The sequence below is a fragment of the Meleagris gallopavo genome, chromosome 1 (genome assembly GCF_000146605.3).
Source record: "Meleagris gallopavo isolate NT-WF06-2002-E0010 breed Aviagen turkey brand Nicholas breeding stock chromosome 1, Turkey_5.1, whole genome shotgun sequence".
Lineage (NCBI taxonomy): Eukaryota > Metazoa > Chordata > Aves > Galliformes > Phasianidae > Meleagris > Meleagris gallopavo.
Window position 1 is genome coordinate 150,453,766 of NC_015011.2, and position 26,405 is coordinate 150,480,170.

General features: G+C 36.7%; 1 protein-coding gene across 1 annotated transcript in view; it reads right to left on the bottom strand.

The window, feature by feature from the left end:
* Window positions 1-26,405, bottom strand: part of LMO7 (LIM domain 7) — a 91,982-nt gene that overhangs the window by 9,609 nt on the left and 55,968 nt on the right. Inside the window, 16 exon segments of the mRNA XM_031557830.1 lie at window positions 491-556; window positions 880-945; window positions 2,971-3,347; window positions 6,115-6,207; window positions 7,950-8,054; window positions 8,342-8,367; window positions 10,064-10,120; window positions 11,083-11,143; window positions 11,786-11,970; window positions 13,311-13,472; window positions 18,121-18,235; window positions 21,347-21,670; window positions 22,287-22,707; window positions 23,963-24,050; window positions 24,053-24,104; window positions 25,234-25,351. Of these exon segments, the coding sequence (XP_031413690.1) occupies window positions 491-556; window positions 880-945; window positions 2,971-3,347; window positions 6,115-6,207; window positions 7,950-8,054; window positions 8,342-8,367; window positions 10,064-10,120; window positions 11,083-11,143; window positions 11,786-11,970; window positions 13,311-13,472; window positions 18,121-18,235; window positions 21,347-21,670; window positions 22,287-22,707; window positions 23,963-24,050; window positions 24,053-24,104; window positions 25,234-25,351 (2,316 nt within the window).

Here is a 26,405-nt window from a genome sequence, read left to right on the forward strand (position 1 = left end):
TGGGATGACTGCACCTTAATTTGTACAGCACACTATGAAATAATCAAGAAATTGTTTTCCAGACAGGTATGTCCAATGCCACCCACATATTTACTTCCTTATAGTTCTGCTTCTCCCAGTAAAATCCTGACTGACTGACTAACTCTTGTTTACAGCACAGCATGTAATTGCCAAGAGTTTGGTTGCTTGTTTTCTCAATACAAAAACAGACCATAAGAGCTGCAGCAGCTGCCAATGGCCAAAACTGATCAGAAGTTTCAAGGATTTCTGACACATAGAGTCTCACTCTGCACTGTGCTGTGCAGCCTTACCTCCAGCACTGGGGACAGGGTTGGGTTTCACAACATATGAAAGACACAGAACTATCAGAGAGTGTCCAAAGGGGGGCTATGAAGACAGTGAAGGGTGATCCTTATGCGTGCCTTCAACTCATAATATTCTATGATCCTATATCACCACCATCTATGCTGAAATTCAGTATCACACATACCTGTCAGAAAATGACTGACCAGGTCGCTCCTCTATGGTTTTGGAAGATTCATAGCGTTCATAACGCCTATTTAAAAACAAACAAACAAAAAATCCCTCTATCTTGATGTACATAGATATACATAGAACTATAAATATTTCCTGAGAAAAATATTGAAAAAAGATCCTTAAGAAAACAAACAAAAGCCTCCAGAAACACAAAGATCTAAGAAGTCTTAATTTTATCAGTCAGAAATACAACAAAAAAAAGAAGCTGGAAAAAGAAAGGCTGTTAGAAAAATAGCCCGAAATTACCTTTTTGTAAGTGAGGAGTAGAAACTTCTACATGCCTAAATGCTTAAAACGTATTGCAGAAGATATTTTGACCTATATATTGATTGCACTTCTCACCTGTCAATGAGATGTTGGCCAGGTTGGTTCTCTGTTGTTTTAGATACTTCATAGCGCTCATAATGTCTAGAAGCAACAGATAAAAGCAATTATCTATTAAAACAATCTCAAAATTGAACTAATAATATATACATACAGAAAATACAAAGTTCAGATGTTAATCAAATGTGAAAACACGAGGGAGAAGATTAAAAACAGACTAGGACACTGAAAAAATATCAATATGAGTGATTATCTCATCTATTTCAAAGCCAGAAGATAAGCTTTGTCCAAACACAGAAGTTCTCCAAGAATTAGATGCATATTCTGGCAAATTTCATGGCTGCAGACTGTAATCCATAGAGTAACATCTGCTAACTTCTACAAAGTTCTTCCTGTTGCTTGTCCTTAGTCTCAATGCTCTGCCATCAGCTGAGTATCAGCTATCAGCTCTCTGCAGCATCATGCTTTTACGTACAGTTATGCAGTATTTCAGATTTCAAGCCAAATCTTTGGATATCACTGTAATGGAAGCACTTAGCACTAGTTACTTTGAATTCCAGTTTGATTGAACTTATTCCTTTACTACTCAGCACAGCCATCCTTGTTTAGCAACACGCATCCTTTTGCAGCAACCTCAGAAGTAATCATATCCCCTGAGACTGAAGCATATATCAAGGATTTAGATATGCAGATATCAGCAGCTTTACAAGTTACTGCACAATGCCTTGTTATCTTGCAAATGGAGCAAGCTAAACTATAGAGATACCCTGGTGCAGCTGCCAAGAATAACCAATTGTAACAGCCAAGCCTCTGCTTTGCTTAGCAGAAGTAATTCACCATGAGCTAAAGAAAGTCCAGATCTCACAGTCTCCCCAGCAATTTTAGAATCGTATTTTTTTCTCCTAAGATGTAACTTAATACCATGTGTTATCTTCAGTCATCTTTTACTGCTTGTACAAAAAAAGGGAAAAATCCTCAAGGGAAACAGTCAAGCTTGCTGTATGCAAGGCAGTAAGCTAAATGCACAAGAAACAAGGAAAAGATACTACTTTAATCTTTCAGACAGATTAATCTCCTGTGATACTTGAAGCAGTAGTTGGAAAACTTCCATGCAAAAATTTGCATTTATAAACTATTTTATTTATTAATTTTAAGCAAGCTGATGAAGGTGGTAATGGAAGAAACACTTTAATGCTCAAGGATAAATATGCCCAAAGTGGATATTTCCAACACAGTACGATACCTAAGCCAGTATTTTCTAACTCATACATGACGATGCTTTTCATTGAGAAATTAGCACACAGGCACAACTAAACCTTACTTTTGCACTGTTGAACTAAAATGATAGAGGAATCTATAAAGATCAGTCATGCCTTTGTTAGAAAAGAGTTAACTTGATATTTTTTCCGAAAGCCCTGTATTTTTGAGCTATTGGCTCTCAATCTTACACTGGAGTTCTTACAAATCTTCATATTAAGTGCTTCAGGTCATCTTTGATTTGGTGACAATTACTTTATCTGTATCTATTTAAAAATGAGCAGAAGTGGGTTAATAGAGCACTCCATTCAAGAGGGACGACTTCATCTTACACCTGATTCTTCTACTATAAAAAGAAAGAATAGCATTTTATTCAGTCTCAGCAGGATGCTCTGTGTAATACAATATCATTTATAGCAATGAGCACTGGCAGTCAGGCTGCAGAATTTTAAGTTATCATCCATTCACTTCTAAATCTCTTCCCTCAGTTGAAATGCAAAAATGAATGTGCAATTATTTCTATACTATTAGAGCACAAAAGAAAACTGGTCTGCACAAGGTGAAGAAGTGGTTTGCAACAAAAGGGTCTAAAGAATGGTGGGGATCAAATTATGCCAACTCAGTCACCTGTAATTATGATCGTGCTTACACAATGAGCAAAGGATGGCAAAACTGGGATAGCTTTACTATTTTACTGCTGAACTACAAGATGGTTAGGTTATCATGTAGTGTCTTGCACTGATAAATCTACAATATGAACCTGACATGAATGCACATATTCAACACATGAACTCCATTTGGAAAGGTATTTCAATTTTTATGTGAAAGGGAGAGTTCATCCCAAGCACAGACCTTTGGTACTGAGATGTCTCCACTGACATTTCCCTCTGCCTTTCTGCTTGCTGCCTCTGTTCCTCCATCTCCGCCTGCCGCCTCTGCTCTTCCATCTCCGCCCACTGTCTCTGCTCATACTGCTGTTCCCTCTCTTTGCGTTGTCTCTCAAGCTCTAGTTCCTGGTGTTCCCTTTCTCGCTCAGCACGCAGAGCTGCTGCTTCTTCCTCCTGAAGCCTCCTTTCTTCTTCCTTGGCCAGCAAGTGTGCTGCCAGCTCACTTCCTCCATCTCCTTCTGGCTCCTCAGGAGTACTCACTTCAGGGCTTGCCCTCCAGCTGGAGGCAGATGGAGCTCGTGCAGAGACTGTGATCATGTTTGAGGTTATAACAGTTTGTTCCTGTGGCAGATAAAAGAAATAACGTTTTTTAGGGGATGGAGCTCTGTGTGTTGGGTTTTGTTTGTTTGTTTGTTTTTTTAAAGCAGATTGCTGAATCAGAAAAGATTATTCTACATGGGAAGTCTGGTGTAAAAAACATCCCAGATACTCTCAAATGCAAGAGACAGGGTGTACTTTGGTTTCTTCTTGAATGTGTGCCTGCTGGCACATTTTTCTAATGCATGAGCTTCATTCCACACAGCAGCCTTAGCAAGCATCACGGGCAGTGTGTCCACAAGTATGTGAAACATTCTGATTTCTAGAACTTTTTACTTTCTATTCCATCTCCACTTAAATCCTCACCGAAAAAAAACTCTTCATGATACCCAACATTTTTTATTTTTTATTTTTTAATTTCCAAACTGGAGACCTACCTAAGATAGCCACTGCAAGTGTGTACCTGACCAATGTATTTCACAGGAATCATTATGTGGAGGAAACCCCCAGCCTCCTACATTCTCCTGCCATTAAAAGGCAAGTATCTGACTTACCACTAACATCTGTCTCAAACATGAAAAAGGTCTTTCAGTGGCGAAAATAAGTTTTAACTGTAGAGAACAAATACTCTTTGCCAATTAAGGATTGGTGCATCCAAAATTTTAATGATTTTTTTAAATGAAATGTTTTACATTCTTGTACAGCAAAGTCTTCAAACAGCTCTAACAAGTTTTTTTCAGTATTGAAGTCCTAAGCCTTAAAGTCTTGATGCTCATGACAACATGAACACAGCTGATGTGGCTGGGGTGCCTGAAGCTATGCTCATGTAGCAAAAGAGAAGAGGTATCACAGACACTTCCTATGCTCAGCAAAAAACCTATGTTCTCATAAGCAGCCAAAAAGTAGGCAGCTATAGAAACAACACACATTCAAAGTTTTAAAACATATGATAGCAAAGCTGAAGTTGATTTGATACATAAATTCTCCAAAGATAGGACAAACTGAACGCCAGCAAACAGCCCGGAAGTTACAAACACACCTAATGATCAAGTGCTGAAGCAGAATTTCAAGATGTAATACTAAGAGGTAAATATTATACAATAAAGGTGACTATTTGATTCTTGTCACGATAATTCATACAGTTTGTAACATTTTGCAATATATCCTTACTGTTACAGAATCACAGAATTGTAGGGGCTGGAAGGGACCTCTAGAGATCACCGAGACCAACCCCCCTGCCAAAGCAGGTTCCCTACACCAGGTCACACAGGTAGGCGTCCAGGCGAGACTTGAATATCTCCAGAGAAGGAGACTCCACAACCTCCCTGGGCAGCCTGTTCCAGTGCTCCGTCACCCTCACCGTGAAGAAGTTCTTACGCACATTCGTGCGAAACTTCCTGTGCTACAGCTTATGTCCGTTTCCCCTTGTCCTGTCTCCACGTACCACTGAAAAGAGACTGGCCTCACCACTATGGCCGCCACACCTCAGATATTTATAAACCTGGATCAGGTCCCCTCTCAGTCGTCTTTTCTCAAGGCTAAACAGACCCAGTTCACTTAGCCTTTCTTCATAGGGGAGATGTTCCAGGCCCTTCACCATCTTTGTGGCCCTCCGCTGGACTCTTTCCAAGAGATCCCTGTCTTTTTTGTACTGGGGAGCCCAGAACTGGACACAGTACTCCAGATGAGGCCTTACCAGGGCAGAGTAGAGGGGAGGATCCACCTCCCTCGACCTGCTGGACACGCTCTTCTTAATGCACCCCAGAATGCCATTGGCCTTTTTGGCCACGAGGGCACACTGCTGGCTCATGGCCAACCTGTCGTCCACCAGGACGCCCAGGTCCCTCTCTGCAGAGCTCCTCTCCAGCAGCTCATCCCCCAGCCTGTATTGGTGCATGCAATTATTCCTCCGTAGGTGTAAGACCCTACACTTGCTTTTGTTGAACCTCATCCGGTTTCTTACTGCCCAGCTCTCCAGCCTGTCCAGGTCTCGCTGAATGGCAGCACAGCCTTCAGGCGTGTCAGCCAATCCTCCCAACTTCGTATCATCAGCAAACTTGCTGAGGGTGGCCACTATCCCCTCATCAAGGTCATTGATGAAGATGTTGAACAAGACCGGACCCAGCACAGACCCCTGGGGGACACCACTGGTTACAGGTCTCCAGACAGACTCTGCACCACCAACGACGACCCTCTGCGCTCTGCCAGTCAGCCAGTTCTCAACCCACCTCACTGTCCACTCATCTATCCCACACTTCCTCAGCTTTGTTATAAGGATGTCGTGGGAGACAGTATCAAACGTCTTTCTAAAATCAAGGTAGATTACATCTACCGCTCTTCCCCCATCAACTCAGCATGTGACAGCATCATAGAAGGCCACCAAGTTGGTCGAGCACGACCTCCCCTTGGTGAACCCATGCTGACTACTCCTGATAACCTCCTTTTCTCCCAGTTGTCTGGAGATGGTATCCAGCACAAGCTGTTCCATCACCTTTCCAGGGACAGAGGTGAATCAAACATCAGCTAGAAAACAAAAAACTGTTAGTTACTTAGCAAATCCATGATGAAAGAAGTGAAATCAAACTCCTTGCATTTTTATTTCCTCTTTCCATTTTACCAATCTCCATTAAGTCATAGACAATCATTTTGCTTTAGGTGCAATTATGTTCCAAAACAAGGAGATAAACGACATAACAAAATAATTATTTGTATGTTTACATCTTCCCGCTAGTAGTTTAAGAAGCCACCGTGAAACTGAACAGTCAAAAGTGACGCCATACTCACAGCTTACCTCGTCTAAATATTTGGAATTTTCTTTTTCTGCTTCTTGCTTAGCTCGTAGCCATTCTTCCCTCAGTTTTTCTTGTTCCCGTTTGTATTTCTCCTGTTAGGTTAGATTGAAATTAAACACACAAATAAGGAGTTTGGTTTAATTGCATTAAAATATTCTACTCTTTATTTAGTGTTTGGTATAAACACGCTCCTCAGGGACATTATGCGAACCACAAATGAGTGACATTCTGGCTTAAATACCATCACAAGGAATTCACTCATCAATTTCAGAGAATCTAGGTTTCTTACGTGATAAGTCTCATAACAACTGACCTCACATCTGCTGTATTCCCTGTCGTTACAGCTGATTTTTGTTCAGTTGGGAACTAAGCTATCTAAAATATTTCTTGATTACAGAGTAATTATATTTAACTTGGAACTGGCCAGAGTAATATGATAAATATAAAGCAATGACCAAGTGAAATATGAGGCAGTAATTTGGTTTCAGCAAGAACATTTGGTCTCCTGGAAAGTTTATCTGAATAAGAGCCTATTTTTGGACCTACAAATTTTTTCCTATGACTGCTTTTAATATGAAATCAACGCAGTGTCTTAAGGCATTACTCAAGGTACACAGTAAACGATTTTGGCTGCTTTTGTCAACCACCAGTTGAGTCTTGGGAAAAGCAAAATATGCAGTGATTGCAAAAGTTCCTTCTAAGATGGTGGAAATTAGCAAATAAAGACTTAGCTTCCTTTCTCTGGTCTTTAAATAAGTAATAAGATCATGTGAAAGAGGAATAGCATTATTACTATGGCTAAATTTAACTTTTCAAGTGCAAAAAAAGGAAACAAGGAGAAGTGATGGCAGAAGGATTCAATTATTCTCAATAAAAGAGAAGCCAAGGTTTATACACCTCAAAGGCATCTCTCCAGATGTCAAATTGTGCACCCAAGTCATAACAGGTATCACAAATATGTTTATAAAGTCACAACTCCTGCCTTGTGGATTTTGAAAGCTAAAAGGAATGACAATAGCTGAAACATCCAAAAAGCAAGAGAATAGTTAAACTGTATTTTGTCATCACGATTTACTGCTGAATGCCTAAATGCTATTTAAGACGGCTTGCACAGAGTAAACGAGATTCACTGATGCTTCTGCTAGCCAACAGACCTTACATACGTAATTTAATTTCCAGAGATAGATCTTACAGTAAAGACCTCAGCTCAGTGAAGCATAAGCCTGCTCAATCCTGGAACACATGCTTGGTTTTTGTGTATCATCTTAAGATAGCAAACATTGCTCTTTCTTTTTGCAACATTTTCCTACCATCTCTGGTATGTGATTATCAAGGTGGATTTGCACTAGTTCAGATGGTTTGCCTTTCTGAGGTCCTGGGAACCAAGCTGACTCCAACTGAGTAGCTGCTTAACATTAGAACACTAGCAGGCATCTAACCATGGCACTGCTTTATATTCAGAGATGAAGGCAGCCAATGTCTTGAATGGATGGTAAAACTCATCCTAGAGAATTTTCTTGCAAGAAAATAAAACATACATTCAAAAATGATGACTTAGGTCTCGCCTTGTTGTCAATTGTTTTGCCAGTGAGAGCAAATCAGCCTTCTGATGACTGAGCACTTCTGGCTGTCATGAATATACAGTCTGGGTTTGATTTTGTGAAATTTACTAATGCATTTCCCTCTTTTCTTTCTGAAAAATTGTGTATATGATTGTGCAGCCCAGCAAATGTATCTCAAAGTCCCCTTCTGCCATCAGAAAGAGTCACAGAAGTCAAGGGAAGTTTTCTTCTCTAATGCTTACCACACAAAAATTCACAAAGATTAACATTACCTGCAATAAACGATCCTGCTCCTTTTGCCATTTCTCCTGACGTTTTCGTTCTTCTTCTTGATCCCAAACCCGACGACTTGGAGCACTAATGGATGGAACTGGGAGCTAACACAGCATGGAAATGAATTAATACACTCTTACTACATGTGAGCAACACTCTACATTTTAATTTAAAATGAGAAATAAAAGCCATTACAAGAACTACAGTTTTAGATTACTAAGAACCTAATTCAGTCTCCTCAAAGGGACAGTAGGCAACCACTGTTTTATACATTAAATGTGTCAGTATTCTGATTTGATTGGAATTTTAAAGCAGTGTGAGAAAAAAAAAAGCAATATAAAGCAGTCAACTTCTAGAAAAAACTAATTAGTAGTTTGTAAACACTACTTACATCAGGCATTGCAGGCTCTGGGCCTCCTGTGGGATTTGGGAGTAGAAAGGAAAACAAAAAAAACAACAACAAAAAAATAGGAATTATTAGAACAATACTAACTACTTTAATACCTATTCAAGTGTAGAAAGTCTGAACTTCAGATGAAATTTTTGCTTCAATAGTAAGCATTTGACCCTACTTCATTCACACTTATTAGAGCTTAGAATACACCAGGTGCTTTCAACTAATGTAGGTGACTGTTTCCAACTGCCCTTTTTTCCTGCTCTCCAAAGTACATGTGAATTTGCTAAGCTTGTCACCATTCACCTCAAACCATACAGTATTTGAGGATATAATGCTTGGTCTTAGTGTGCGCCAAAATGATTACTTAAAAAATATTTTTTATTTTATTAAATGTGCTGATATATTAAAAATTGAGAAAATGTGGAGAAGCACTAAATTAAGAGTAATCCTTCCCCAAGCATCACTTACATAATTATTTTTGTTTGTTGTTAGTATCCTTGTTACTTAGCTGTTCAAATTTCACTTTAAAAAAAATGTATAAATGCAACAAATTACAAAATCCTTAATTTAGGATACAAAGGACATCTCTTCTCATCTTATCCTTGTAAGACTATGCTAGCCTGTACAGGCTTAAAAAGAATTCTTTCATATCAGTATGTTAAAGAAATCAAAAAATAAGCAAAACTGCAATGAGTGCATACTCTAAAAATATAAACTTTTCCTTCCCCTCAATCAGAAGTGAAATACTACAAGTATTGCTATACAATTCAAACACAATTTTCAGAGTCAGCCTAAAAAAAAAAAAAGCCACAAACAACCAACAACAGAATGTCACCTTATCAAAGATACAATATAGCAAACAGAATCACAAAACCACAAACACAGGTATTTGTTGCAGCACTTCACATATCACTTTTCAACAAATGGAAGCCATTATCACTGAGGCAAAGTCCTGGTTCCACTTAAATCTTTGGCAAAATTCGCACTAGACTTCCAGTGGGCCAGAATTTCACTTTCAGGCTACAATAAAACAGCAAGGCATATGTAGTCTGAAGACAGTATTAGGCATACATTAGTGGAAGTATGTGAGTTGTGACATGCAGAACACCAAAATGCAACCTACAAAACCAAAATTGAGTGCCTAATTTTTATTTATTTATTTATTTTATCTTCAAAGGCCAGAAGATTCATTTCAAAATTTATACTGGTCCTTTCAAGATCTAGTGACTTCACCATATAGTGGAGAGTCGATTACTGCTGCTTTCCAACAATTTTGAAGAATGTGCACAGCTACGACTCCAAATACACTCAAATTCAGAGTTAAGTATTTTGATATCAGCTGTTTGAATTCTGCACAACAACTCTGCTAGAATGTTCAATATTCTGTTTTGTAGGTAGTAGCAAACCTGAACAGAGTGCTATCCATCTTGCTCTTAACCCAGTGTATAAAAGAAATATGAACAACATAAGAGATTAAAAAAAAAAGCTATAAATATAAGAGAACACACAAAGACCCATTACCACAAAGGTAGACCCATGAATTGTAAGAATAACCTGATGACCCTGGGGAAAGAAGGGAAATGAATTACGTTGCTTCAAGATAACTGTAGCAAACAATGCTGAAGAGGCAGAGTACCCAACACCAGAATGGTTAGGAAGAGTGTGCAGCAGGAACAATTTCATGAAAGTACATGAAATGTTAGCTCTTTGATTTACCTTGTTCAAAAAATTGTGACCGCCTTTTTAAGTTTTTCAAAGAAATAGGTTCAGATGCTATTTGAAAAATATAGAGAATACAAACAAATCAATGAAGTGCTGTTTTGTTTTTCTTTTAAATGACTATAATCACTGGATAACAAATGCTTATTACACCTCCAGTCTACAGCCACGTCATTTAAAAAAGAAAAACAAGCCCCTGAAATAAAGAAAATCTAATCTTTCACAGCAATAAATACAGTTTTTAGTTGGTTACATCATACACTGATTAGTATTTCATTTTAATATCTAACATTGTCCACTATAACAATAATACAATTTAACGTCATCTGAAAGGCATCTCCAGAGGGCAAATGACCTTTTGGCAGATCTCTTGTAAATTACCATGCACATTCAAGATACAATGAAACACTAATTTCTGTTCCATTAGGAAGTCTATATACCTGATTTCTCTCACTGTCATCAGGTAGTATTATAATGGTTCATAGCATCATAACTAATTATTATTCATATCAGAAACATCAATATCATCCTTCAGGAATAAAAATAAACAACAACAACAAAAAAAACTACCAATAAAAATAACCACTGCTAACATCTCTCACCCCTCCCAAAATCATCATAAATGAAATAGAAAATCCACAATACTCATTTCACTCTATTCCAGAGCAGTGAAATAAACTGATACTCACACTGAATCAGGCTTCACACGATGCAGTAGCAATTATAAAAAATTCTGTGTCTTCTTTTGCTTTTTCATCCCTATCCCTACAGCAAGTTTACAACAACTAATTCTGAGACAGAGGATCTGTCACTTCCTTGTTGTCAGATCTCCAATTGCTCAGCATATTGTGGAAGCCAGCTACATCCAGTTTGGATGCAATTAGATCTGTGATACCTTTTTAGTTCATTAAGGTCTCACTTAAGCTACTGTACAAAGTTTGTAATGATTACAGGTTTAGTATCTGTGCCTGCTCCAAACCCATACAATTAGAAGATGAAAAGCAATGGTAGCTTACCTCTTTGTTCATTAGATCCAAGATCTCCTTGCATGCCATTTATCAATTTTGTTCCTGTACCCTGGAAAAAGAAACAAAAGAAAACAGAGCTCAAGCTTATTAGATTTGTAGAAGTTACTCAATTAAACAGTGCCCCGATAGGAACTGTATATCTTGAAACATTTCAGAATATAAAAACTTCAACAGAAGCATACAAAACTAAAACTTCCTGAGTAGATTATATGATAAAATGACTGTAAGCTTTTGCAGAGATCAATGACCAGCTATGAACTGGTAGTTGATATTGCAAGAAAGTACCAGAAGCCAAGATCTTCCATTTCAGCTGCTCCACTGGCAAGCTGGGAGTTATTTGCCAGTCATTTGAAAGCACATACTCACTGTTCCTCTGGACTGCAACATTCATTTACACTAACAATGGAAGTAATATGATTTTCTAAAGAATAAATAGTCTATATCTTTTAGTTGAAGTATAATCTTCAAGTATTTTAATACTTTTCATAAATTCGTGAACAGAGTAGAATGTTCTCAGAGCATCTTAATATTGTATTTGCAAAAACCTGCATGTTTCTTAGAATTAACAATGCAAATTAAGAATAAGATTTCTAAGGTCTTTTCTTCTTTTCCATTCTCCCCTTCCTCATGGCAATCAGTTTTCACTTACTTCTTCCCCCCAAATCCCGAAACTGTTCAAATGCACACTCACAGAACTTTGAAGACTGCTGGAGAATTCTCTTTTTGTTGATATAGTTGAGACACTTGATACGCGTTCTCCAGAAGTTGCATCAATCCACTTATTATCAGATGTACCTATAATGTTGGTACCCATACTGGTGAGATTGAGGATTTTATGCCTTACATGTGGCAGGGAAGGCTGGTCTTTGCCCCAGTCTTTTGGTATGTGGAGATCAAGAAATTAACACAGACAGTCATGTCAAAGAACAGGAGTTAGTGAAAACACATTAAAATAACACAGGAAACACATAAAGAGGGAGAGACACAAATCAGATGGAATTTGTGGAGACAGGACAAAGGGCATTTATGAGAAGACCGCCTTCCCCAGAAATACAATTGTTAGTTAGAAGCCATGTAAGAATTCATCAAATATTCTGCTAACATGAGACTATAGCAGTTCAACATTAGAGAGTAATTAGTATTCAGTGAAAACTATTTCATCAGCATTAGTAAGGATCGAGAAAGTTCTTCCAACTTTACTCACACAAGGTACAGTTTCAATCATACACTATCCAGTGAAGTGTCATTTTCATGTCCAAGCTACTCAAGAAACACACAGGGCAAAAAATAAAAAGGTAGTCTAAACTGGTAGAAAAACTGATGAAGGTAAGGAAAAACAAAAAAATCACCATCTTCATTTAGTGTCCATTACACCACCTCACCCAATCCCCTCCCCTAAGTTTTATTAAGTTAGCTTTTCTGAAAAGCAACAATTTTTCACTCTTAATTTAGGCCATTAGGCATTACTCATCTTTTTCCTGCCCCACTGTTTTTTTTGTTTTTTTTTCCCTCACTTGTTGGTAAATTATTCTACTTGACTTCCCACTAAAGTAATTTTTTGACGTTCTACTTTCAATTAAATCACTAGTCACATTTCCAACTCTTGATCAAATTCTCAACAAGCTCGAAGAGCTCAACAAGTTCAGCTAGGATGGAAGTCTGGATGGTACTACCATTCTGGAGAGACTACAGCGTCACAATATTTGGGTCAACTATCAAAACCACAGCACAGAGGAGCTATATCAACTACAAGCTCATATAACAGCAAAAACCCTCCCTGAAGAAAATAGGAAAGAAGACTAAGGGACAAGGGCTTTAAAAATTATTTTCTAGAAACTAATCCCCTCGTCATTTTTGTGGTTTGTGGTATGGCAGAAAAAAATGAAATTTCATATTCCCTTGTGTGTTGGTGGCACATTTTATTTATTTATTAACTACACCTCCTCTTAGAAACAGGTCAGAGCACCAGACAGAGGTCAGTAAATTAATGTTTAGTAGATATGCTTGCCAAAACATTTCCAATGCACGAGCAGTTAAAAAAAGCCAAGTTGTGTTAAAATGCAACAGACACACTAGCAAACTACTTAGATCAGATACGTATCAGAATTAACCAGATTACTGTAAGGGTAATAAGGAGACTCAACTGTTAGGTACAGCAGTGACAAAGCTTATTTGCCTTACAGAGCATACTGTACCTGCCCTATGAAACAACTCACCATTCTTTCCATATCGTCTAACATCCATGACCAGGTTTCCAGTTTCTAGTGCTCTAGTGATCGCTTCTTCCCACTGACTGCTGTTCATTTGTGAAACCTTTGTGCCGTTGATAGCAATGATCTCATCATCTACCTGCAGCTGACAAAGTGCTGCAGGGCTATCTGATGAAAACAGAAGAAAAAAATGTTTCCAATCACAGTTATTGACATACATTTACAATGGGGAGAAAAAATAACTCAGTCAAAGAAATGCTTATCAGCGGGTGTTCAGAAAGCCTTAGGAAAAACTGATTGCACTGCGAGTTTAAGGTCAGTAAAATCAGCTAATATTAATGTAGTGTTGAAATCTGGTACCTAAATATGAAGAACTTTCTAGGTTTGCAAGCATTCACATTCCGGCTATCTCATTTAACAGATGGTTTCTGGTTAGCCCACTCCTGCCTCAACCTTTATAATCTGGGATACTAACAGAGAGAGGCAGCACTACAGTGTCTGTAGCAGAAATTTGCTGAAATTCAGCTTACGTTTGGATAATCCTCTTATTTGTCCCCCCAAAAAAAACAACAAAACCACACTCCACTCTGTTAATTCCAGTACGAGCTGGCTTTCTCATATTCTTATTTACATTTTCTGGGCTTAATTGACAAGAATATGCTGCTATATTGCTTTGCTAAAATAGTTTTTTAGCTCTGAATTGACTGGCAACTAGACTCACTCAAGATATTGCTGGGTGCTGTCCTATTAGAATTCTCTGGATTGTATTTATTTTGTCAGTGGGTACAAGCCACTTACAAATTTTACTGCAACTTGGACTTTGAATTTTATTGATAGTTTGCAAGACAGGATGCACTTTATACTCTTTTACCTATTACTATGTGTTGGCAGGTAATATATCCTAAGGACAGAGTGCATACAAAAGCAGTTAATAAACCTTTTTTTGTTTTGTTTTGTTTTAATACTTCAGAAAACAGACAAGCTGAGAAACAGTCTTCCCAAAGTACAATTTTATGAACTACACCTGAATGGTTCTTCCACTGAGAATAATTCCCCTAGCAGAACAAATGTGGATTACACAACTAAAGCATTTTCTAGATTAAGTACAGAAATGCACATATTATTCAAAATATACCAAGAACAATGCTATATTATGTTACCAGAAAGAAAGGTATACAAACATGACAGTACATTTAGACACCGTATGCTTCATTCCAACCTTCTTCTGACTCACTAGGAAAATGCTGTTTGAAGTCTGGATCACACACTAAGGATTGAGATAGCTTTGATTTTCCTACCACCGAAGTACACTATGAAATGAAGGAAAGCTATGCTTCCTAATAGTGAACTAAGCAATAGTTCAAAGTACATAGTACAAAAAAATGAAATGATGACCCTATGATGGAAGAGCACAGCTTTATATTCTATTTTTTTGCATTCTTAAAGCATGGACTGATACTCCATTAACAGTTACCAGCAAAACTCTCAAAACACACATTATTTTAAATACTAGTATAGAATAAAAAGTAGAGCTTTCTTTTGGAGAAAGAAAGGTTTGACTGGAAAAAAAGCAATATCTCATTAGTCAATTTGTTAAAGAATTAATAGCTTTGAAGATCCAACTGAATGTGATTTTAAAGATACTTTTGAAGATACTGCCATTGAAGGTACTACTTTCAATGATGTTCAGTAAACATTTGGAATTGTGCCTCATGTCACCATTTAAAACAGGACCATACAGTTTGAACATACAGATGAAATTTCATGTTCAAAGTATACGGAGTGCCTCAGGCTCAGAACTGTTTTGTGGCATGATGAGTGCTTGGAACCAATAAGGTGACCATTTAACTCAAATAGGTCAGCTTGGATGAGACCCAACTCAGAGGTGAGAAAAGTATCTCTGGGCTATAAATTGAGGTTTTCAGAAAATATGCAAGTTTAAGATTTCACATTTCCTCCCATGTCACCAGAAAAAGTATATCCAAACCTAGATTGCACAGGTATACTTAGCATAGTTAGGATAAATTTTGCTGCTCAACTTTTTTTTTTTGCATGTAACTTAGCCAGCTAGTATTCTCACACTGCCTGCATTGTCTGTGAATGAAAGGGCTTCTCAGGAGTGTAAACCAAAGCACACATACCAGGCTCCTGCTCCGGTTTGCCATCCAGAGAAGCCTACAGATACTAGTTGGCTATTCAGGTGCCTAAAGCTGCATGATGCCAACTGCCTCCCTCTGTCCAACTCCTTTAAAATTGTAAGATTTATTGATAATTTCTTTTTAATGAGTGTAAATAATTTAGTTTAGATTACAATAATAATAATAGTAATACCAGCACAGTACAGCTGCTTTAAATCAATTTCCCTGAAAGCAGATTTTTCTTACTAGCCTTACCCAAGGGGAAAAAATAATAATAATAAAATCCATAAATATAAATACTCACCATTTTCCACACGCACTTATTTATCTCTAACTTATATATTATTATTATATTATTATTATTATTATATTATTATACCAGCTGTTGGTACTACTACAGATAAATACCAACTCACATTCTCACATATGCAAGAATACGTAGGAAACAGAGCAAATTTACTTCATCTTACGTGACAGTGAGTGTTCAATGCAATCTCAAGAAACAATAGCAAATAGGGTGTGTGAAAGTGAAAGAACTGAAATAATAAAGATTACAGAGGGCAAAGGGCAGGCTAGCAGAACAAAATCAAGATTTAATGACTTTCTAGGGCTTCCTGTTTATGTAATTTTTAGGATAAAGGCAAAAACAACCAATCTTTTATATGTAGCAAATGTGTCTCACTGGAACATGTTACAAATTTAACTTTTAATAAGCTTTTTGAGAATACATACAGAAGGTTGATTTCACTTGCCGAGTAATTTTCTTAAAAATTACTTGAAGAAAAAAGCTTACGTTGAATGCAGAGTCATTAAAAGCAATAATATAAGTGTAGTTTATCACCAAAAGAAAATCATTTGGCTAGTTAGGATAACAAGTACAATAAAATAACAACAGAAAGTTTTCCCAGAAGTTATTTCTGTGCTTATAAAAAAGGTGATCGGGAACAGCTGACAAGCACTTGCAGATCCAAATCACACTTTCTGAATCTGGGTGTCTTTAACAACAAAATTATCAGTTCTGCGGATGAGAGCATAATGGTGAATGTCATCCACCTTGACTTTAATACATTTGTGACATGAGACACAGTATCCTGGTAACAAAGTTGGGACATTACAGTGTACAGGACAGAACAAACAGATGGGTGATAGTACAGAGAACCTAAACAGTCTTCATCCTCCAAAGGTTTCAAACTCTATTGGATAAGGCCCTGGACCATGATCTGAATTCAATTTCGATACTTTTTTGAGCAGGACATTGATCCAAGTGGTCTCCTAAGGTCTTCCTTCCAACCAGTATTATCCTATAATTTATTCTTAGAAGCAGGAAACACAACATTCAGAAGCCCTCAGATGAAGTACATATTACTCCTCAATGTGTCCATCTCTTTCATCCCTCATTCCTTTAAGCGAACACTCAGACTGTTGTACTGTTAAGGATACAATATTAGTCAATTGCTGAGAGAAAAAAATATGCTATAGACGAAAATAACAACGAGATGCAGTCCACTAAAATTTCCCTATTTAATCTATATAGTTTCCAACCTTCCTTGTGAGAACGGTAATACAGCATAAGCCAGATAACAGTCTCAAGGTCTTAATATTCTCCTTGCCTCCAGATCCAAGAGATAGAGATTGTTTAGAGCTTTGTGAATGACAAGCAGGAATATTCAGTACCCCTAAGTTTCTCATTTACAGCTTGCAGTGAATATAAACAGTCCTTTCCTCCCAGCAACAAAACTAAAACAGAATCCTAGCAGCAGGAAAAGTAAATGAAGAGTTATTCTTCATACAAAGCAATTATTAACAGTTAAAATCTAATTATGTGAAGTGCCCAGCTATAACAAGGAGAGGTCAGTAAGTTGACTTTAAAAAGAAAATCAAGGGTGTTCAGTAAATGCAGTTAGATTATGTATTTTCCTCTGTGGAAAGCATAACGAGGGTTAACTAAATGAGAAATTGCCAGTTATTTCTCTTTTCTCAAGATGAACATTTGACATAAAAAAGGGTACAATTGTTGCTTAAGTATTAATAACAATGTTGAAGATCACTGTCCAGAAAAAGAAAAAAGCATGTGATTTTGTTGTGGCTGTTTTGTTTGTTTTGTTTTTAAGAAAACCAAACTTTCCCTTAGCAGAAAACTTAAGATTTAATAATAATTGTTACATATGCTTCACTTCACCAATAAATAAACAAACAAACAAACAAACAAATAATCATTTCTGCCAGGAGTAGTACATCCACTCCCTTCCCCCCCTCTCCAAAAAAAAGCATTGGAAATCAATTTAGAAGTTGCAACTACCCCAAAATATTAGCTGTCTCAAAAATCCAACGTGACTAAGTATTTTATTTTATTTTATCTTTCTAACTCCCAATCAAATTACAATTCAATTGTTTTACAAATACACGCAGAGGAAACCTTAAAATAAGCTGAAAGGAGGCATTTATACCTCTTCCATGTAATAAAACATTCTTGATTGGGAAAATGCCTTTTAATATTCTGACTTAAATCTATTTCAAGAGATGAGGGCTGACCAAAACAAATTAGTAAAAAAATATTGATTTTTCAATTGCATACCTGAGGTTTTTGAAACATCTGTAGCATACAGTAAGTACACAGTTCAGAAGCCTTTGCAAACTAAATACAAGAATGAAGTTTGAACAGTTAAATAGACATTTACCTTCTTCAACTGTCTGTACTAAGGCCCCTGAAGAAGTCCAATTTGTTGTAAACCCAAAGTTGTGACTGTAGCCAGGTCTCTGGTTCATACTGATTCTCAATTCACTGTACAGTTCCTGAAAAATAAAACATGAGACTACAGTATCTGGTATCACAGGAATCTAAATGAGGGAAAGTTTATCCACTAAATAAGCAAGGCGACTTACAATGTGCACTTTAATCATCTATTATTAGCATCACTGACAAAGGAAACAGCATTGAACTCTGTTAACTAACTAGTTTGTTTTTTATTCAAATGGATGTTTTCAGTTCTCTTTTGCATTTTGTGTTCACTTAAAATTAACTTAGCCATACATTTCTCATTTCAAACGCTTCATAAAATGATGCTACAAAACATAGCGTGAGGAAACTAAAACATTTAAATGGGTCTCTATGGACCACCTTGTAAATTTGAGGAATTCACTGCCTCCAGACAGATCATCAGTAAAATACGAGTGTAGAAAAACAAAAAAAGCCAAACCATCATCAGTACCCTTCAGGCTCAATGTTGCAGCTAGATTTACTTGGGTGAAAACTCAACTTTTTAATTTTGTGCCCAATGCTACTAGTTATCCATAGATTTTTGTCATGGAGGACCTAGTAAACCAGAAATTAGCTAAAATACAGTTTTTTTCCAATCTAGTGGAATTTCAAGATGCTTTCAAAACCAGAATGAAACCTGACATTTACATTTTAAACTACAGACATGTTTAACTTGGAATATATTTTGGAATGCTTGCGTACAATCTCACAATATATTATAAACATGTGGTGCATACATTAACATTTTAATGTGAATTCATTAAAAAACAATTAAAGTATCCAAATGCACACTATTCACTTCATTAAAAAAGAGATTGATACTGTTAAAAAAAGGAAAAAATACTTTAGATTTCTGTCAAACACAATAAATACATTCCAGTAATGCATACACCAAGGAGACCCCACACGCTCACAACATGCACTAAGTGTACATTTACATTTTAGTCACCTAGTGAACTAATCCTCTGAAAGGATGGGATTCATTTTCTCCAACTGCAAATATTTGTAAGTTTATACCGCTACTCCATTCCCCAAGACTTCTCTGTTGGTCAAAGCACACAGAGAGCAGCTGGAGTCTCAGGACAGGAAGCAGCCAGGGGAGGCTGTTGAAGTATCCAAGCAACAGATGTAGAAGACAGCAGTATTTCAAGGCAATAAACCTGAGGTTTATCCTTATGTTACAGGTAAATTCATGCCAAAACACTCATCATCACAACCCAGGGTTGAAACTATCAAGTCACAGAAATCATAGAATGGCCTGGGTTGAAAAGGACCACAATGACCATCTAGTTTCAACCCCCTTGCTATATGCAGGATCACCAACCACCAGACCAGGCTGCCCAGAGCCACATCCAGCCCAGCCTTGAATGCCTCCAGGGATGGGGCATCCACAATCTCCTTGGGCAACCTGTTCTAGTGTGTCACCACCCACTGAATGAAAAACCTCCTCCTAATATCTAACTTAAGCCTCCTCCCCTGTCTCAGTTTAAAACCACTCCGCCTTGTCCTATCACAAACAGCTCCTAATTTGCAAAAGCTTTCACACTGAAATAGATCTTGTGGTTTTTCTATTCATATCATCTCCTTAAGCAAGTAACACAACACGTTCACAGGTATTCTACAGACAGGTGAGCACAGTGGACTGGAGCATGTAGAAAGCTTCTGAATTTGAGAGTGTTCCTGGAAATTACAATCATTATTTTTTACTTCCATCACCCCAACAAAGTTCTTTTTCAAACCTACCTTGTCAGAGGAGTAATTCAACTTTGCATACTGAGCTTCATAATTTGGACAGGTCATCTCCAAGACACTTAGTACTTTACAAACTTGGCATTACTGTTCTGATTGCCTAGTGAACTATATCAGTTTCTCAGCTTTGGCAATGATTTACAAACATGCCAAATAAAACTTGCATTCCTTAAGTTACAGCTTGTATGAAGCACAACACAAGCAGCTTTATTTATTATTATTTTTTTTTGGTAAACACATTCTTCATTTACAGGCAAGACATTTAATATCTTTGTGACCAATCATAGAGGAAAAAAAAAAAGAATTTAGTACACTTTGCTCTCATTTGAAGTGATGAAAAGAACCTATACCTGAACTATGCTTTCAGTGATTAGAATTGCAAGTTTCTCTGCCTGTTTTTACTATAAGAAAAAAAAAAACGGTCCTGATCTCTTTCCTCATCAAAAATCACAGTTTCAGAAAAGTATAACTTCTTTGCAATTGCTACAGAGTATCAGTACTATTAAAGCATTCCTTTTTCCACAAGTGATTGGGAAGGATGATTCAAAATGACTGAATGTACAAAAAGATTGTGTGTGAAGTGATTTCTGTGATCAGCATCCAAGGTTTTATGATCTCCACTAAGGCTACTGAGAATTCACTTGTACAGCAACATCAGGAATACAAAGAACTCATCTTTCATTTGTCATTGGGTGTAAGCAACATCAATACAGATTGCAGAAAGGTGGTGACAATTAAAGCTATTCCTGTTCATTTTCTAGTGTGATATATGAGATCACTTGAAGTAGCATGGATATATATACACCAAAGCACTGAAAGAACCAGATCCTGGGTAAGCGTGTATAAAAGATGGTGATTTCTCTTTGAATTCAGCGTGAATAACAATTAGAATAATTTCAAGTATACAATTACAAAAACAAAGAAAGGCTAAAGTCACAATTGATTGTAAAGAAAAAACCAAAACATTGTGATATTAATGTTTAAGGCTAGCCTTTGAAAAGCTGATCTTTATTTTTCCACCACCAGTTTGCTTAAAAGTGCAAATGAATGCTACAGCAGCTTAGACCATTCACCTAATTGACATGCCTCATTGTGAGCACAATTAGGTAATTGGGAAAGTGCCAGAAATCTCACAGGTATCAAACTGAATATTTAGAATAACTATTTTTATTTCTAATTTTATTTCTGAATAAAAGCATAGGACAAATAAAAAATAGGAAAAGATCTCAACAGAAGAACCAGTTAAATGTTCTTCCCAAATTCTCTTTCCTCTGAATTAAATGAAATGGATTATTTTCATACCACTAAAGAATATTTGCATGAGATATAACAGCATTTATTTATTTAAACTCTGCTGCAGCATCCAGTTACACTAAGTGATTGATTTCCACACTTACCAGAGATTTTGAATCGTCATGTTCTGATAGACTCGCATTTTCTGCAGAAGATGCAAGTGAAACAGAATCAGGAGGAGAACGATATTCTGGTTTAAGAATACTATTTCCAGCATCTCGGTCTTGTGACTTTACAGGTAATGTCAAACTAGGAGTAGGTACAGACTTAACACCTTCTTTTTCCTCTTCTTCCTCCTCACCTCTCCTTCTGAGTACACTGGTGGAGAGAGAGTATGTAGAATCTGGTAGTGAAAACATGCTGCTGGTTAAGGTTTGAGTTGCTTTAGCTTTTTCCACTTCTCCATTGTATTTCTGAGCATCGTCCATCTAGAACAAAAATGACAGTTTTAAAAACAATTTTTTTTTTTTACCAAAGTCCTTCATCTTTCAGCAGTATAAATATTTAACAAAATACCCCTCCCTTTCACACAGCTTCTAGTCACTACACTTAGTAATGTACCCACTACTAATTACCCACTCTTAAAATAATAATTTAATAATATCAGAACAATTTCTGTGTTTCAGTGCTTTACTGAGCAGGCAAATTCTAGGCAGGAGTAAATCTTCAGTTTGAAAGTCAGTAGAGCCAAAGAAATTTATATAAACTGAAAATTTTAATTTAACATAATTGTTAAAGACATTTCAGACAATGACATCAGACAAAGGCAGGTTTTCTGATAAGGAACAATAAGGAGATTTGTTAAAAGTAATAAAAAGATTATTCCACCAAAAATATTTTTAGACATATTTCTAGAAGCTCCTTTAAGTACATAAAAACAAGTAAATATCTAACACAAGGACAGAATTGCCTACTCTGTTAATACAGCCTTCAACAAAAAGCAGTAGTGCCTTTTGTTTTGTTAAGGAGATCATTACATTCTACTGTTCAATCAGCCATCCAAGACACTCAACATTTACAAATTTCAGAACTAAAGAATTTTACCGTGAGCGACCGTGGAAGTGAGGAGATTCCTCTGGAGTGGACACCAAAAGGTCTTGGTGTAACCACAGATGTTAACCTCGAGGTATCAGTTTTCTGGTAACTTCTAGGGAGAGAAGCTGAAACCTGAGCTGACCCAGTTTGAGCATTCACCGAGTAGCAGGTAGACAAAAGAGCTGAGCTCTGCTCTTCCGCCAGGCTCTTTGAGACAGTAGGAACCTCACGCATGGCAGAGCTCTCTGGCTTTGGTAGATTCTCCTCGCTTCTCTGAGCAGCATACTGGCTTTTGCTGTCCTTAGTGCTGTAGGAGGTTTCTTCCTCAAACAGGTAATCTTTCACTGTTGATCGTGTGGCAGGTGCTTTTTCTTCAGTAAACACATCATCAGTCAGTGAATACACCCATCTGCCATCATATTTTTGTTCCCTGCAAGACAGAGCTCATTAAAATACCAAAGCGAACTGATGGACAGGTAGGACCTAAGGCTTTTGACAACTAAATGTTCACAACAGAGCATAAACTGAGAAACACATCTCTGATAAATTGAAATGAATAGCATTATTTAAAAATATTATTTTAATATATTTTAAGTTCATCTCCTCACCCACACACACCCATTTTTCAACACTTCCATAATACTCAGGCACATTACTGTCAAATCAAAAGGTTGCCACCAAGACAGCAATCTCTTTGTAAAAATAAATAAATAGAGCTATTCAAGTTGCATATCCTCAGAAATTCTGATTTTGTTGAGAAGAGAATGTAGTGAAGGCCACCTGAACCACATACACACTTCTGCTGGGGTGTCTACTCGCTCAGAATGCCATACTGCACTCCAGATAACAAATTACAGGGCGTTTTTCTTCATTTATGTTTTTGCTATTCATTCTCATTAAAAATAAGCAACAATAAAAGAGATAATCTTTACCATGTAATTTTCAAATTTGAGATGCTGGCAATATTGGACATTTAATACAATTTGAACCCATATTTTCCTTCAAGAGACTATAGTTGCTGTCCTCATAAATAAGTCAAAATACTATTTTAAGATTTACTTAAGCTTTCTTTATAAATATATGCCATGTGTATATTTCCTTCACCTTATTCACTCAAATTAAAAAAAAAAAAGAATCAGATTTAGTACTGCAATACTCAATTTGCACATTTGCACTTTTCAGAGAGTCTTGTTCTGTAAATACCTAGAGAAACAACTGGGGATAAAGAGAAAAACAAGTAAAGAAGTTTACAGTTCTGTGAGATTCATAACAGCTCTGACTATATTTATCCTCTGTTACAAAGAGAATGGCAAATAAAACATTATAGGAAAGAGAAATAGTTAAGCTAATACAAAAATAAATAGAAAATTAATCTAGTTAATTGCCTTTTGTTTTAAACTCCTTAAAATGGAGACAAATACTGACTTCACAGCACATTCAGTCATAGCTGGAATAAAGAATCAGTTACAGAGCAGAACTGTTTAATATTCTATGAAAACAATGTGTTAGGAGACCATATTTTGCTGTTCAATTGCCTAGATTTTTACACTATAATTTGGAACTAAAACTGTTGAGATTTCTAAAGTATCAATGGCAACTTGCAAGTAAAAACTATTGAAGAATTAAAAGGAAAATAAAAGTCAGATTTAAGTTCTACAATTTAATACTCCCATTAGGGTAATTACCTTTCCTGCTGCATTTCTTTCAGTGGCTTGCTACTCCTATCAGAAACTTCAGAGGCTCTCCTTTCTATTTCTTCTCTTTCTTCCTTTTCTTTTGCAACTCTGAAGTGAAGCTCTTTCTGCGATTCTTCCATTTTGCTAGATCCTACAGGAGTCACATGAGTGTATAGAATCAGATTTTCTCAAGATCTTGCAAGCCCACAAAAACATCCCATCACATGCTATCTGGTGCCCCACTTTTAATTGTCTGTCTGTATCAAGGCCATTTTTTCCATGCACTTTCCCTCTAACTGATAAGTGTGCTTTTTTCCCCTTGACATTTTCAATTTTGCTCTAAAGTATGTCACACAATTACACATAGCTGAAAACAAATATGATAGCATGTGAATTTATTAGTAGGCTTTGGATGTGGGGATTTTTTTTAATCATTTTTTAATCATAATCAAGTTTTCAAATTGCCAGTATGCTACCTTGATACATTAGCTTGAGAATAAACACGTCTTAAATTCTAAATTGAAAACAAACAAAAAAACTATAGAAATAGATATCCTATGTCTGTAAAACCACAATGCGAACTGGCAATCTTTTCCATGAAATACCAGAGCTAGTTAAGGAAGTACTGAATTTTGGAACTGAGATGCACTAAACAAACAGCTATATAGTGCTTTCTTAATGCTCTGTTTTTAATTTCAACCTCTACTTGGTAATCATTAGCAATCACAGATTTTAATTAAAAATAAAAAGAAAAGTAAAGGTCTTCAGATAACCTTACAATGCTGTGCAATGTTATCATGTCAGTTTATAAGCTAAATTTAAGACAGAATTATTGGGAAATATGAGCCTCAAGAATTTGCTCAAGGAATTACTATTTCCTTCCTTTCCCAAAGGATCAAGTACTCAGACATTCCAAACATTTCATAAAAAAAAAAAAAAAACATTTGCAAATTTCAGACAACACATGAAACCATGTCCTAAATTTTATGTCAGCAGAAATCAAGCCTGCAGACTTTACTGTGATATCACACTATATACAAATCATATCCTGAAACACTGATCAGAAACTTGTAACAATATTAAAAATAAATTCAATTGTGCCTTAAACAGATATTCCCCTCCCCCAAAAAAAACACTCATAGTTGCATAAAATGCATCAATTCAGAGCACAACCACATGAGTTACCACACATGCCAAAACCAGTTTTCTGGGGTACTAAACATTGGCAGCACCCAGCCCTTTGGCAGGACACATCAGGAGGAGTGAAAAGTAGTATTTACTTCTTGCCACTTTAGGTCTTGCTCTTGCAGCTGTTCTTTTATCTTTTGTAGTTCTTCATAACGAATTTTGCGCAATGACTGCTGCTCCTCTGCACTGACATCATTCAAAGATTTACTCCTAGAAATCAAAAAGTAAAAAGAATATTCAGCTTCATAACATCTCAGCTACAATCACAAGTTTCACAAGTGAAACCTTCAAGAGAGGGAGATTTATGTTAGTACAACTGAGCATTCCTAAGTGTTATTTTAAACAGAGCAGGAAATATACAGGCAGCAAGACTGGATTGGGACCTACTGCCAGCACTGAAGTCAGTAGTTGCAATTTTGAGCAAATAAATTCAGATTAAGGAAATAACCAGCTTCTTGCTAATGATTCCCATTTAATTCCTTATACCTACTACTACTGTTTAAACTTCTTACTCTACTGACCTTGCTAACCTCTTTTGCCTAAAAGCCTTCCCCACTCCCCAAAGCCAAACTTTCCATTTCACTTTTCCTCTTCAGCAACAGCCTTCAAATCTTCTCCTATTCTTTCATTTCTTAAAATAATCATAAAAATCAGGTCAGTTATTGATGCACATTACAAAAAGAGAAAAGTGATTTACTGTTAAGTACTCAGATCAATCATGTTACAGGCCCCACTAGCCTACCACCCTTTCTCAAATCTCTTTGGTACTTTCAGTCTAAGTTAGGAAGGTCTACAGTCATCACCTCAATAATTTCTTACACATGTCAGCAAGTTTGCCCACAAACTCCTACTTACTAGTTCACTGTAACCTCAATTCCTCAAAATTAACTTCCTTTCCAATACACCTGACTTCCAGCCTTTGCAGTTGTCTCTCTTGTTCATCCATTTAAATAGAATAACAGATCTTTTTGTTCAAGAGTAGGACAAGACTCCTACTCATATTTGACCTCAAATCTGTGAGACATCAAGTAACATGCATATGCTTTGTCAAAAGGCTCTGTGCTATAATACAAAAGGAAAGGTAGACTTCTGATTAATTTTTTCCCTCAAAACACTTTCATTTGTATTTATCTGGACAAATTTAAAGGATGGAAAGATATTAGAATAAGTTCTAACACAACACTGCAGCGCTTCTTTGGTATGACAGAAAAGCAGGTTAAAATAAAGTGATTCAGCACAGGGCCTTGCTCTAATCTCCCACATA